This window comes from Stegostoma tigrinum, unplaced genomic scaffold (genome assembly GCF_030684315.1).
Source record: "Stegostoma tigrinum isolate sSteTig4 unplaced genomic scaffold, sSteTig4.hap1 scaffold_257, whole genome shotgun sequence".
Taxonomy (NCBI): Eukaryota; Metazoa; Chordata; class Chondrichthyes; order Orectolobiformes; family Stegostomatidae; genus Stegostoma; species Stegostoma tigrinum.
In genome coordinates, this window is record NW_026728190.1 from 58,246 (window position 1) to 74,046 (window position 15,801).

Below are 15,801 nucleotides of genomic sequence, written 5' to 3' on the forward strand. Positions count from 1 at the left end.
TTGGATTGGTACCCCACCCACCACCTTCAACATCTGTTCTATCATCACTAATGCATAATTAGTGCCCCATGCAAGTTTCCCTCCAAGCCACACACACTATCCTGACTCGGAACGATATCACTGTTCATTAATAGTCATTGAGTTAAGATTCTGGAGCTTCTTTCTGAACAGCACTGCTCTAAGGACTGCAGTTATTCAAGAAGGCAGCTCACCACCACCTTCTCCAGGGTAATTGGGCTTAGCCAGCAACATCCACATCCCGTGAATAAAAAAGAATCTTCCAGACTACCTGTGCCAATTGAATTCACAGTTTATTGTAACATCTTGCTGACAAGATCCCATTACTTCTTGGTCTATAGCCTCTCTGCTATCCTGGACTGTATCTTCTGTCAGGGGATCTATGAATCTGAAACTGTCACAGCCGTGACTTCTTTCCTTTGCTGTTCCTTATCTCTACCCAAACTGATTCTATATTTTGCCTGGGAGCCAGTTAGCTCAGTTGGCTGGTTTGTAATTCAGAATGATACCAACAGCATGGGATACTACACTGTCTGAAGTTACAATGAAGGAGTCTCCTTCTCAACCTGTCTCCTCATCTGAGGTGTGGTAACCTTCAATTTAAACCACCTCCAGATATCTCTCTTGACTGTGAGAGCAGCCCTGTGGTCCCGCCTGGGACTATAGTGACTTTGAATTTCCAAACCAAGGTAATTTCTCACCAATGTATTGATCTCATCTTTGACACAGTACAGAAAACCAAAAAAATTAAACCCAATGAGATGAATTTTGGATCACTGGATTACATGGCAAAATTGGACAAAAAATGCACTATTGTTAAAATAATTAGCAGTTCAACCAGAAAGGCCACTAATGTGAATCCTGGATCTGTGTATCATTTGAAATGACTTAATTGTATAGTTCTAGTATTTGGCCACAAGATGGAGAATTCTGCTCAGGTGATGTTGTAGCCAGAAGATAGAAAGATGACAGAAATGTTTGGAGAGATATGGGCCAAGCACAGGCAGGTGGAACTAGTTCAGTTTGGGATTGTGATCAGCATAGACTGGTTGGACCAAAGGATCTGTTTTCATGCTGTCTGACTCTATGAAACTGAAGCTTAATTGTCTGAAACTCACATTCAGACATATCTAACTTTATCATAATCTTACAGAAAGATAGCCGACTTTATCCCTCAGAGTTGCAGACTCTTCAATTTTACATCTTCAAAGACATTTAGCAGGGAGAGCATGGATTATAGAGTGAGTTGAGTAGATTGGTTCATTGTTAATTCTGAACTAAATTTGATTTATTTTACATTTTTAGACAACATCAGGTGAAGATGTGCGTGATTTCACCAAGGTGCTGAAAAATAAGTTCAGATCAAAGAAATACTTGGCCAAGCATCCTCGTTTGGGTTATTTCCCAGTACAAACAGTCCTAGAAGGTGAGAACCTTGAGATGTAAGTTTATTGATGTGAGATTTACTAATGTATCAATGCCCATTTGGGAGTTGACAAATATTGCAGCATTATTCATTCTGCAGCTTAGCAGGAGAGTGAGGTTGTCCATTTGCGCATATGTCAGAAGTACACAATACAAAAACAAGGGGGGCTTAACTGATATCATTGGTCCTCTCGCCTTCAAAACAGTGTAGTTACTCAGAGAGTGCATCTGCTGAGGACTTGTTGATACTGTCACTAACGTGCAACCTTCCTTGATATCTTTCTCTGTCCTCCAGTTCTGTCTTTAAAAACGACAATCAATTACCCGCTCCTCAAAAGAAAAGAACCTTTGGCTGAACAGAGAACAAAGAACAGAACAGGCCCTTTGGCCCACGATGTTGTGCCGACCTATTATCCCACTAAGATCAAGCTACCCTGCATACCCTTCATTTTACTGTCCTTCATGTGCCTATCCAAGAGTCGCTTAAAAGTCTCTAAATGTATCTGACTCCATTACCACTGCCAGCAGTGCATTCCACACACCCGCCACTCTCTGTGTAAAGAACTTAGCTCTGACATCTCCCCTCCTCCTTCCTCCAGTCACCTTAAAATTTCTCCCCCTCGTAATAGTCATTTCTGCTCTGGGAAAAAATCTCTGACTATCCACTCCAGCTATGCCTCTCATCATCTTGTATACCTCAATCAAGTCACCTCTCATTCTTCTTTGCTCCAATGAGAAAAGTCCTCGCCCCCGAACCCTTTCTCCTAAGACCTGACATCCATTCCATGCAGCATCCTGCTAACTATCCTCTACACCCTCACCAAAGCTTCCACATCCACCCTGTAATGAAGCAACCAGAACTGAAGGCAATATTCCAAGCGCTGCTCCATCCCCACGAACTAATGCTCGATTCCAAATCCCTTTCCTCTTGATGCTTTAAATTCATTGCTGTCTTTCGTGTAATTTCATATTTGAATTCACTGGATCAACTTGCCCCTGCAGTCCTGACCCGCTCACAGCGACTTGCCTCCCGCAGTCCTTACAGCGACTTGCCCCCTGCAGTCCGGTCCCGCTCACCGCGTACTACCCTCCGCAGCCCTGACCCGCTCACAGGGACTGGCCCCCGCAGCCCTGACCCGCTCACAGGGACTGGACACCCGCAGCTGTGTCCCGCTCACAGATACTGCCCCCAGCAGCTGTGTCCCGCTCACAGATACTGCCCCCTGCAGCCGTGTCCTGCTCACAGCGGACTAGGCCCCGCAGCCCTTTCCCGCTCACAGGGACTGGCCCCCGCAGCGCTGACCCGCTCACAGGGACTGGCCCCCGCAGCCCTGACCCGCTCACAGCGTACTGCCCCCAGCAGCTGTGTCCCGCTCACAGATACTGCCCCCTGCAGCCGTGTCCTGCTCACAGCGGACTAGGCCCCGCAGCCCTTTCCCGCTCACAGGGACTGGCCCCCCGCAGTCCTGACCCGCTCACAGCGATTTGCCCCCTGTAGCCCTGAACCGCTCACAGGGACTGCGTCCCGCAGCCCTGTCCCACTCACAGCGGCCTGCCCCCGCCGCCCTCACCCGCTCACAGCAACCTGCCCCCGCCGCCCTGACCTGCTTACAGTGGCCTGCCCCCGCAGCCCTGACCCCCTCACACGGACTGGCCCCCGCAGCCCTGACCCGCTCACAGGGACTGGCCCCCGCAGCGCTGACCCGCTCCCGGACTGGCCCCCGCAGCCCTGTCCCGCTGACAGGGACTGGGCCCCGCCTCCCTGACCCGCTCGCAGTGGCCTGGGCCCCGGAGCCCTGACCCCGCTCACCGCGGCCTGGGCCCCGCAGCCCTGTCCCGCGCACAGCGGCCTGACCCCTGCGCCTTGACCCGCTCACAGCGGCCTGCCCCCGCTGCCCTGACCCGCTGACAGGGACTGGGCCCCGCAGCCCTGACCCGCTCACAGCGGCCTGGGCCCCGAAGCCCTGACCCGCTCACAGCGGCTTGCCCCTGCAGCCCTGTCCCTCTGACAGGGACTGTGTCCCCCAGCCCTGTCCCGCTCACAGGGACTGGGCCCCGCAGCCCTGTTCCGCTCACAGCATACTGCCCCCCGCCGCCGTGTCCCGCTGACAGCGGACTGGGCCCCGCAGCCCTGTCCCGCTCACAGTGACTGGGTCCCGCAGCCCTGATCCGCTCACAGGGACTGGCCACTGCAGCCCAGACCCGCTCACTGGGACTGGCCCCCGCAGCCCCGTCCCGCTCACAGGGACTGCCCCCCGGCAGCCGTGTCCCGCTCACAGGGACTGCCCCCCGGCAGCCGTGTCCCGCTCACAGGGACTGGTCCCCCGCAGCCCTGACCCACTCACAGGGACTGAACCCCGCAGCCGTGTCCCGCTCACAGGGACTGGCCACCGCAGCCCGGAGCCGCTCGCAGCGTACTGCCCCCCGGCACCCGTGGCCCGCTGACAGCGACTTGCCCCCGCAGCCCTGTCCCGCTCACAGCGTATTGCCCCCCGCAGCCCTGACCCGCTCACAGCGACTTGCCCCCCGCAGCCCTGACCCGCTCACAGGGACTGGCCTCTGCAGCCCTGACCCGCTCACTGGGACTGGCCCCCGCAGCCCTGAACCGCTCCCGGTCTGGCCCCCGCAGCCCTGTCGCGCTGACAGGGACTGGCCCCCGCAGCCCTGTCGCGCTGACAGGGACTGGCCCCCGCAGCCCTGTCCCGCTCAGAGTGCTTTGCCCCCCGCAGCCCTGACCCGCTCACAGCGACTTGCTCCCTCGGTCCTGTCCCGCTCACAGGTACTGGCCGCCGCAGCCCTGTCGCGCTCACAGTGACTGGCCCCATCAGCCCTGACCCGCTCACAGCGACTTGCCCCCTCCAGTCCTGTCGTGCTCACAGCAACTTGCCCCCGCAGCCCTGACCTGCTCACAGGTACTGGCCCCCGCAGCTGGGAACCGCTCACAGCGATTTGCCCCCTGCAGTCCTGTTGCGCTCAGAGGGTCTGGCCCCCGCAGCCCTGACCCGCTCACAGGGACTGGCCCCCGCAGCCCTGACCCCTGCACAGGGACTGGCCCCCGCAGCCCTGACCCGCTCACAGGGACTGGCCCCCGCTGCCCTATCCCGCTCACAGCGATTTGCCCCCTGCAGTCATTTCGCGCTCACAGGGACTGGCCCCCGCAGCCCTGACCCACTAACAGGTCCTGGCCCCCGCAGGCCTGACCTGCTCATAGCGACTGGCTCCCGCAGCCCTGATCCGCTCACAGCGACTTGCCCCCCGCAGCCCTGACCCGCTCACAGCGACTTGCCCCAGCATTCCTGTCGATCTCAGAGCAGCTGGCCGCCGCAGGCCTGACCGGCTCAGAACGATTTGCCCCCTGCAGTCTTGTCGCGCTCTCAGGGACTGGCCCCTGCAGCCCTGTCCAGCTGACAGCAACTGGCCTCCTCAGCCCTGACCCGCTCACAGGGACTGGCCCCCGCAGCCCAGACCTGCTCACAGCAATTTGCCCCCTGCAGTCCTGTTGCGCTCACAGGGACTGGCCCCCGCTGCCCTGACCCGCTCACATGGACTGACCCCCTGCAGTCCTGACCCGCTCACACCGATTTCCCCCCTGCAGTCCTGTCCCACTGACATGGACTTGCCCCCGCAGCCCTGACCCGCTCACAGCGATTTGCCCCCTGCAGTCCTGTCCCGCTGACAGGGTCTGTCCCCCTGCAGTCCTGACCTGCTCACAGGGACTGGCCCCCACAGCCCTGACCCGCTCACAGGGACTGGCCCCCGCAGCCCTGACCTGCTCACAGGGACTGGCAGCCGGAGCTGTGACCTGCTCTCAGGTACTGGCCCCCTGCAGTCCTGACCTGCTCACAGGGACAGGCCGCCGCTGCCTTGACGTGCTCACAGCGATTTGTCCTCTGCAGCCCTGTCCCGCTGACAGGGACTGTCCCCCGCAGCCCTGTCCCGCTGACAGGGACTGGCCCCCTGCAGTCCTGACCCGCTCACAGGGACTGCCCCGCTGCAGTCCTGACCCGCTCACAGCGATTTGCCCCCGCAGCCCTGACCCGCTCACACCAATTTGCCCCCTGCAGTCCTGTCCCGCTGACAGGGACTTGCCCCCGCAGCCCTGAGCCGCTCACAGCGACTGGTCCCCGCAGCCCTGAGCCGCTCACAGGGACTGGCCCCCGCAGCCCTGACCCGCGCACGGGGTCTGGCCCCCGCAGCCCTCTCCCGGTCACAGCGATTTTCCCCCGCAGCCCTGACCCGCTCACCGGGACTGTCCCCCTGCAGTCCGACCTGCTCACAGGGACTGGCCCCCGCAGCGCTGACCCGCTAACAGGGACTGGCCCCCGCAGCGCTGACCCGCTAACAGGTACTGGCCCCCGCAGCCCTGACCCGCTCACAGCGACTTGCCCCCGCAGCCCTGACCCGCTCACAGGGACTGGCCCCCGCAGCCCTGACCCGCTCACAGGGACTGGCCCCGCAGCCCTGACCTGCTCACAGGGACCGGCCCTCGCAGTCCTGACCCACTCACAGTGATTTGCCCCCTGCAGTCCTTTCGCGCTCACAGGTACTGGCCCCCGCAGCCCAGACCCGTTCACAGCGGCTGGCCCCCGCAGCCCTGATCCGCTCAAAGCGACTTGCCCCCCACAGCCCTGACCCGCTCACAGCGACTTGCCCCCCGCCGCCCTGTCCCGCTGACAGCGACTTGCCGCTGCAGCCCTGACCCGCTCACAGGGACTGGCCCCCGCATTCCTGTCGCCTTCACAGCGGCTGGCCCCCGCAGGCCTGACCGGCTCACAGCGATTTGCCCCCTGCAGTCCTGTCGCGCTCTCAGGGACTGGCCGCTGTAGCCCTGTCCAGCTGACAGCAACTGGCCCCCGCAGTCCTGTCGCTCTCACTGCGGCTGGCCCCCTGTGCCCTGACCCGCTCACAGGGACTGGTCCCGCAGCCCTGTCCCACTCACAGGGACTGGCCCCCGCAGCGCTGTCCCGCTCACAGGGACTGGCCCCCGCAGCGCTGTCCACTCACAGCGGCTGGCCCCCGCAGCCCCGACCCGCTCACAGCGATTTGCCCCTCCTTCCTGACCTGCTCACAGGCACTTGTTCCCTCCGTCGTAACCCGCTCACAACGACTTGTCCCCTCTGTCCTGACCCGCTCACAGCGTCTTGCCTCCCATCCCTCTTAGACAGGTCACCCCTTGCTCAGAAACGGTCCCAATTATCCATGAACCGGAAACCCTGCCCCCTGTGCCAGCTCCTTCACCATGCATTCATCTCACCTATCTTTCTATGACTTAGCTCACTCACACGTGGCACTCATGGCAACCCATAAATTATTACCCTCTCGGTCCTGCCTTTCAGCCTCTTTGCTAACTCCTTGTACATAGTCCGCAGGATGTCATCCCTCTTTCTGCCTATGTCATTGGTACCAACGTGCCCCGTGGCCTCTGGCTGCTCACCCTCCCCTTTAAGAATTTGTTGCAACCAATCAGAGATGTCCTTGACCTTGCACCAGGGAAGCAACACGCAGCCCTGGTGTCTCAAATGTGGCGACAGAATCTATGCGCCCAACGAATGAGTCTCCAACCACACTCGCTCACTTGGATTTGCCTCACTCTGTGCCACAGCAGGGTGGTTTGCACTTTGGACCTGGCTACTGCTGATTATATAACTGACCCAGTTTAGTTTTAGATCAGTGTTAACCTTGGTTTAGTGGATAGCTAAGCACCTCAGTAGTCTACAATACAGGAGAAATACATTATAAGCTGACAGATTCTAACAGTCAAGGGCAAGCACTGAATTGTTCTGACCTCATTTCCAACACCTGGCCCATAGCCTTGCATGGCTTGGATTGCACTTGCACATCAAAAAAAATGTAACGATGATGTGAGGGTAAGGACATGGAATTTTTTTGATATGGTCATATTCTCTCTTGTTGGAGCTGATTGCTGCTTTGCACTTGTATGGTGCAAATGTAACTTATCCTTTATCAGGCCAAGCCTGATCGTTGTCCAAGTCTCACTGTATTTTCTCATCGTTGACTTAATGTTGGTTCGGCCCAACAGTGTTGTACATACCCTGCCTATTCTGAAACTCTACCACTTAATATTAAGTCTAATAAAGACAAGTATCCAATCTGCCTTCCAAACCACTTCAACGACCTGGTCCATTACATTGGGGGATCAACAGGCATGCACATCAAGATCCTGAGATCCCTCTGATCATTGGTGCTTGTGAGGTCCCTATGATTCATCATGGGCTCCAAGATCTGATTGTGCTGTGTCACCTAATCCTTATCCCATTTGTCCTTACATGAAATAATGTTCACAAACGCTTCTCAAAAATTCTTCCCAATCCTACTTTTTGCAATCATGACACAGGTGAGCATAAAACTTGGAACACGACAGCAACAGGAATGTGCCCTTTGGCCCACCATGTTGGGCCAAACATGACAACAAATGAAATAATCCCTTCTGCCTGTCCTTGATCCATGATCCTCCATTCCTTGCATATTCGTGCACTTAACTAAAAGTCACTTTTAAATGCTTTCATCGTATCTGCATCCACTACCACCCCGGGCAATGTATTCCACACTTTTAACATGCTCAGTGTGAAATATTTGCCCCTCACATCTCTTTTGAACTTACCCCCTCTCAGCTGAAATGCATGCCCCCTAATAGTGGACACTTCAACTCCGGGGGAGAAATTTTCTGACCGTTAGCTGTATTTATGTATCTCCTAATTTTATGGACTTCTATCAAGCCTGCCCTCAGCTTCTACTGCTCCAGAGAAAACGAAGAGTTTTTCCAGCTTCTCCCTCTCGTTCATACCCTCTATTCCAGTCAGCATGCTGGTAAATCTCTTCTGCACCCTGTCCAAAGCCTGCACGTCCTTAGTGTAATGTGGCGGCCAGAATTGAATGCAATACTCTGTGTGGTCTCACCAAAGTCTTGTAAAGCTGCAATGTGACATCCTGACTCTTGCACTGAGTTCCCCTATGAATAAAGGCAAGCATGCGATATGCCTTCTTGACCACCCTATCTACTTGTGTGGCTACTGTCAGGGAGTTATGGTCTAGGACCCCAAGATCCCTCTGGACATCACTGCTGTTTGGGGTCCTGCCATTAACTGTGTATCCCTTTCCTTCACACTTGGTCTCCTAAAATGCAACACCTCATGCCTGCCCAGATTAAATTCCATCGGCCATTTCTCCGCTCGTGTTTGCAATTGGTCTGTATCTTGCTGTGTCCTTTGACAACCTTCCATGCTGTCCACAAGTCCACTGGTCCTTATATCATCTGCAAACTTACTAATCCCCCATCTACATTTGCAACCAAGTCATTTACATATATCACAAACAGCAGAAGTCACATCGATGCAGAACACCACTCGTCACTGAGCTGCAGCCAGAAAAACAGCTTTCCACCACTGAGACGGCAAGAACTGTAGATGCTGGAATCAGAGATGACCAAGTGTGGAGCTGGAGGAACGCAGCAGGTCAGGCAGGATCAGAGGAACAGGAAAGCTGACATTGTTGATGCTGCCTGGCCTGCTGTGTTCCTCCAGCCCTATACTGTGTTCTCTTTGTTAGCCTTCCACCGCTACCATCTGCCTTATATGGGCAGGCCAAGTCCACGGATCTCATGGATCTTAATCTTCTGGATGAGCATACCATGAGGGACCTTGTTGAAAACCTTCGTAAAATCCATGTATATGTTATCAATTGTTCTACCCTAATTGATCACACTTGTCACCTCCTTGAAAACTTCAACTGACTTGGTAAGACATAACCTGCCCCGCATAATGCCATGCTGGCTGTCCCTTATTAGCCCATACCTTTGAGACATGAGACACTCACCAGTCTGTAGTTTCCTGGAAAGTCCCCGTTTTCCTGCTTGAACAGAGGAACGACTTTATCCACTCACCAGTCTCCGCAACCCCTCCAGTGCCTGGCAAGGATATCAGATCCTGTTAAAAGTGGGGTGTTGATGCATTTGTGTCATGATTGTGTTTTGTTTCAGCCCTAACATTCAAAGCAGTGCAAGAATGTCTTTGTGCAGCAGGCGAGTTGTGATGAGACTGAGCCTTCATACAATTGCAAGATGTTGAAAATTTGCCATTATTTATGAAAACAGTGATAAATTTCCATGATCAACATTTCCGTTACACTGCAATGATTATCCCGTGGCATGTAAAATCAGAAAGATACGATAAAATGAGACTGGGTCATATGCAGGGAGAATGTTTGCCTTTCATGTCTATAGAAGTAGTGAAATATTTTCATGAATCTAAGAGTCACTTTTCCGTTCATTGAAGGACACAATCATCGCCTTGGAAGCTTCATCACGATACTACTTTGCATTTCTGAAGAGGGAAGAAGAAATCAATATGCAAATTCAATTCCATGGTTTTGGAAGTCCCATTGAGAACACGATTCATTTGCGCCGGCACAATGCTCTGACCGAGAAAGAATTGAAGGTGAGTTTGTAGTTTGGAAGATCGCAGCAATTTATGCATCAACTTCTTCATCGATAATGTTCCATTGCTTTCAAACTGCATTTTCCACTCTGCAAGATAATAACTGTTAGAACAAGCAACAGTATCAGTAGATGGTCTATGGGGAATGCAATGTTACAAAACCCAATCCATTCAACCACATATTTCAGATATGTCAACAAATTAAATATTCCAGCACAGGATAAAACAAGGAAGATGAGAGTGAGGAGGCAATAGCTCTGATGACAAAAGAACAGAAATTTACCTTTAACCATTCGAGCAAAAAAGCAGGCACACAAATAAATAATCAGCTAACAATGCACATGTGCAACGGAGGCTACAGGGGGACTAAGAATGCCGAATTGTTGTCATGCGTATTGCTGAAAGGATGATTGAAACAGAATCTGTGGTAAATTTGAAGAAATACAGATGATGCATCTCAGGATGTTGGAGGAAGAACATTTATGGACTGAGGCAAATTGTATTGCCCTTTACAGGAGTTATTAGGTTCATAATGAATTGAAAGACTTCCTTCTGTGCTGAAAGCTTTAGTTTAGTTGCAGCTGGATGACAATTTCTGTTCCTGGTAGTATTTAGCAAACTGTTAAAAGTGAATGTCACTGCACAGAATTCCAAACATGACTCCAATCAGCAGAGAAAATATCCAAGGGGTATCATGAGTTGTATCCTCTCATGTTGAACAATGCAGCTACAGATACAATGGAGGCACTGATGATAATCTTCCAAGAATCCTTAGATTGTGGAAAATTCTCAGAGGATTGAAAGATTGTGAACATAACACCATTATTACAAAGATACTTCGACAAAATAGCGAGCCGGTATTGCCAATTTAGGTCAACCTGGGTAGATGTTCATGCCGGCAATGAAAGATGAAATAACAGGGTACTTAGTGTGCTATAACATCCTACAGAGTTAACATCCTTTTATAAAGGGGAAATAATACTTGACAAACTTGCTACAGTGCTTTGAGAAGGAAACAAACATTACTGATGAAGGACCACCAGTTGATATGGTACATTGAGATTTCAACAAAGCATTTGATAAGGTACAGCTCATAAGGTGTCTCAAATGAAAAGAGCCCATGTGTTCAAGGGTAGTTTGTTCGGATGGACAGAGGACTGCATCGTAAATAGAAGTAGAGTCGTAGCAGCAGGATGGTAACTGACAAGTCATGTACGGCCACAGAGCGAATGCCGCGGATGCCATACACCTCATGTTGACTGGGTTGATTTCGGAAATGGCGTAGGGGATTGCTATGCTTAGGAAAGTTGGGCAGGCTGGGACTACGTTCATTGGCGTTTATAAGATTAAAAAATTTTATTTTTTCAACATGTAAGATTCTAAAGAGGCTTGATAGTGTATATCCGTAGAGATTACTCCCATTTGTGAAAGATTTTACGACCAGAGGCCACATTTTCAAATTGGTTGCCTATTAATTCAGGGAAGAATTACTTCTTTCAGGTTGTAGCACTCTATTGAACACTTTAGCCAAGAAGGTTTTAGAGGTAATGCCATTAATCGTATGCTAGGCTGTAACGGCCAGGTTAATTTTTAAATCAAGGAACAACGACAATGAGAAAAGGGTAGCCTTTACAGTGGAAGATACTTCAAGGATCCCCTTATTACTAAAGAATACAGGGAGGAATTAAACACATCACTACCACACCTTCACTACCATTAGAGAAGTAGCAGTAGACAATCTAATGGAGTGAAAGCAGATTAGACTCTTTGCCGTGATGGTTGACTTTCTAAGATTCTAAACAATGAGCTTCAGAGTCGGTGTCTGCGTTGATTGTAATTTCCCAAAAAGGTTTAGATTCTAGAGAAGCATCTGAGGGCTGGAAAACTGCCGATGTGACATACCTATTTAAAAAGGAGAGAGGCAAAAAGAAGATAACTACAACCGAACCAGTCTAACATCTATTGTTGGAAATATGTGGCAATCAACTATGAAGAAAATAATAGCAGGACATTTGGAAAATCAGAATCTAATCAAACAGAATCACCATAGATAATGGGAACTGCAGATGCTGGAGAATCCAAGATGACAAAATGTGAGGCTGGATGAACACAGCAGGCCAAGCAGCATCTCAGGAGCACAAAAGCTGACGTTTCGGGCCTAGACCCTTCATCAGAGAGGGGGATGGGGTGAGGGTTCTGGAATAAATAGGGAGAGAGGGGGAGGCGGACTGAAGATGGAGAGAAAAGAAGATAGGTGGAGAGAGTATAGGTGGGGAGGTAGGGAGGGGATAGGTCAGTCCAGGGAAGACGGACAGGTCAAGGAGGTGGGATGAGGTTAGTAGGTAGATGGGGGTGCGGCTAGGGGTGGGAGGAAGGGATGGGTGAGAGGAAGAACAGGTTAGGGAGGCAGAGACAGGTTGGACTGGTTTTGGGATGCAGTGGGTGAAGGGGAAGAGCTGGGCTGGTTGTGTGGTGCAGTGGGGGGAGGGGACGAATTGGGCTGGTTTAGGGATGCGGTGGGAGAGATTTTGAAACTGGTGAAGTCCACGTTGATACCATTATGCTGCAGGGTTCCCAGGCGGAATATGAGTTGCTGTTACTGCAACCTTGGGGTGGCATCATTGTGGCACTGCAGGAGGCCCATGATGGCCATGTCATCTAAAGAATGGGAGGGGGAGTGGAAATGGTTTGCGACTGGGAGGTGCAGTTGTTTGTTGCGAACTGAGCGGAGGTGTTCTGCAAAGCGGTCCCCAAGCCTCCGCTTGGTTTCCCCAATGTTGAGGAAACCACACCGGGTACAGTGGATGCAGTATGCCACATTGGCAGATGTGCAGATGAACCTCTGCTTAATGTGGAATGTCATCTTGGGGCCTGGGATAGGGGTGAGGGAGGTGGTGTGGGGGCAAGCGTAGCATTTCCTGCGGTTGCAGGGGAAAGTGTCGGGTGTGGTGGGGTTGGAGGGCAGTGTGGAGCGAACAAGGGAGTCACGGAGAGAGTGGTCTCTCCGGAAAGCAGACAGGGGTGGGGATGGAAAAATGTCTTGGGTGGTGAGGTCGGATTGTAGATGGCGGAAGTGTCAGAGGATGATACGTTGTATCCGGAGGTTGGTGGGGTGGTGTGTGAGAACGAGGGGGATCCTCTTGGGGCGGTTGTGGCGGGGGCGGGGTGTGAGGGATGTGTTGCGGGAAATATGGGAGATGCGGTCAAGGGCGTTCTCGATCACTGTGGGGGGCAAGTTGCGGTCCTTGAAGAACTTGGACATCTGGGATGTGCGGGAGTGGAATGTCTTATCGTGGGAGCAGAAGCGGCGGAGGCGGAGGAATTGGGAATAGGGGATGGAATTTTTGCAGGATGGTGGGTGGGAGGAGGTGTATTCTGGGTAGCTGTGGGAGTCGGTAGGCTTGAAATGGACATCAGTTACAAGCTGGTTGCCTGAGATGGAGACTGAGAGGTCCAGGAAGGTGAGGGATGTGCTGGAGATGGCCCAGGTGAACTGAAGGTTGGGGTGGAAGGTGTTGGTGAAGTGGATGAACTGTTTGAGCTCCTCTGGGGAGCAAGAGGCGGCACCGATACAGTCATCAATGTACCGGAGGAAGAGGTGGGGTTTGGGGCCTCCAGTGACAGTGCAGCACTCCCTTAATATTGTGAAAGATTTTACGACCAGAGGCCACATTTTCAAATTGGTTGCCTATTAATTTAGGGGAAGAATTACTTCTTTCAGGTTGTAGCAATCTATTGAACACTTTAGCAGAGAAGGTTTTAGAGGTAATGCCATTAATGATATGCTCGGCTGAGATGGCCAGGTTAATTTTTAAATCAAGGAACAACGACAATGAGAAAAGGGTAGCCTTTACAGTGGAAGATACTTCAAGGATCCCCTTATTACTAAAGAATACAGGGAGTAATTAAACACATCACTACCACACCATCACTGCCATGAGAGAAGTAGCAGTAGACAATCTAATGGAGTGAAAGCAGATTGGACTCTTCGCCGTGATGGTTGACTTTCTAAGATTCTAAACAATGAGCTTCAGAGTCGGTATATGCATTGACTGTAATTTCCCAAAAAGGTTCAGATTCTCGAGAAGCATCTGAGGGCTGGAAAAATGCTGATGTGACGTCCCTATTTAAAAAGGAGAGAGGCAAAAAGAAGATAACTACAACCGAACCAGTCTAATATCTATTGTTGGAAATGTGTGGCAATCAACTATGAAGAAAATAATAGCAGGACATTTGGAAAATCATAATCTAATCAAACAGAATCACCATAGCCTGATGAAAGAGAAATTATGTCTGGCTAATTTGTTTGGGTTTTTGGAGGAAGTTTTGGGAGGAGAATTAACAGAGGAAAACCAGTAAATGTGTTGTGTTTGGACTTGGAGAAAGCATTGAGAATGTACACAAAAGTAATAAGCTAAGAGCTGAGGTTTTGAAGGTAGTATATTGCTATGGATCAGTATGCTTTGCATGTTCTGGAAGAAGAGATCACATCTTGAGTAAAATGCACCAAGTGAATATATATTTTGGGGAACTTGGTGGCAATGCGGTAAGTCAGTGCAGAGTGTAAGAGGTGCCATTTGCTTGCTTTTTTTGCCTGATAGTTCATAAGCATTTTTTTTTGAGACAGGGTGAATTGAAGCCAGAATCAGGGACCGAGAGGGTGAACCAGGTTCATTGGTTGGTGATCGCAACTGGTTTAAGAATCTATTATCGGTAGCTTTCAGATTGAAAGTAAATCGGAGAAATATTTACAGGCTCCAAACTAAAAGACCAGAATGTTTTCAAATCAAATTAAGATCGAAGTAATTGAAATGGAGATGCCAGGCCAGATGATGAGTTGTACCTACATGACGGGCGAGTGGTCAGGCCCCATACTCCAGCTTACGTCTGATGAACTGGAATCTCAGTTTTGACCAATCAACAAATCATGTGGGGCAGAGTTACCAGGGAATGCTGTGCTTCAGGAGGCAGTCACACACCTTAGATTAACTAGCTGAAACTCGGTCAGTGGCCAATGACAAAGAACAGGGCAGGTGGAAGGATCCAGGATGTAGTGCAGAAGGAACCTTGGCCTTTGATCTTATCGAACAGGTTTGAGATTCTTTCTTCCTGTGTGGATGAGAGTGCAGGGTATAGGGAAGATGAGTAAACTGACTGCAGCACTGTGGTATAGGTGGGACATTCAGGAGGGGATAAAAAGTGAAATGTAGTTATAATCAGAGGTAGTATAGTTAGGGGAATGAACACTGTTCGTTGTGACCAGGATCGAGAGTCTCGAAAGTAGTGTTGCCTGCCTGGTACCCAGGTTCAGGATATTCCATCTCGGCTACAAAGGAACTTGAAGTGGGAGGAGTAGAAATCCAGCTATCGTGGTCCACACAGGTACCATTGATATGGAAGAAAGAGGAAAGAGGTTCTCCTGAGGGATTATGAGCACCGAGGTGCTGAGGTGAGAAAGCAGAACCAGAATGGTAATAATCTCTGGATTATTATCTGAGCAATTTGGCACGGTGTGAACATAATTATAGATGTACATTGTTCAAATGGTGGCATGGCAGAAATGTGTTTGAATTCATGGGACATTGGCATCGGTACGGGGAAGGAGGGAGTCGTTCTGGTGTTATAGGCTCGACGAGAATCATATTGGGACAAGTATCCTCGCAAAATACAGAGCTAGGTCTGGGGCTAGGGTGTTAAAATAAAAAGTGTGGAGTGGGTGAGCTCAGTTGCATGGAAAATTGTGGAAAAAGTTAGAAGCTGGTAAGTGCTCAGCAAAGTTTCCAGAGCAAGTAATAGGACAAAAAGTATGGAAATGGTCAGGAGTCTCACTTCAGGTGCAGCAGATAAGAAGGGTGGCTGTAAATGCCAGACTGAAGATCTTGTATTGAATTGCAGGGAGTGTATG

General features: G+C 51.1%; 1 protein-coding gene across 1 annotated transcript in view; it reads left to right on the forward strand.

Annotated features, from left to right (window-relative positions):
- The window catches only part of LOC132208039 (utrophin-like), a 233,824-nt gene that overhangs the window by 29,324 nt on the left and 188,699 nt on the right, over positions 1–15,801 (forward strand). Inside the window, exons 5-6 of the mRNA XM_059643779.1 lie at positions 1,324–1,444; positions 9,735–9,896. Coding sequence (XP_059499762.1) covers positions 1,324–1,444; positions 9,735–9,844 — 231 coding nt within the window. The 3' untranslated portion in view covers positions 9,845–9,896. The remainder of the gene's footprint in view (positions 1–1,323; positions 1,445–9,734; positions 9,897–15,801) is intronic.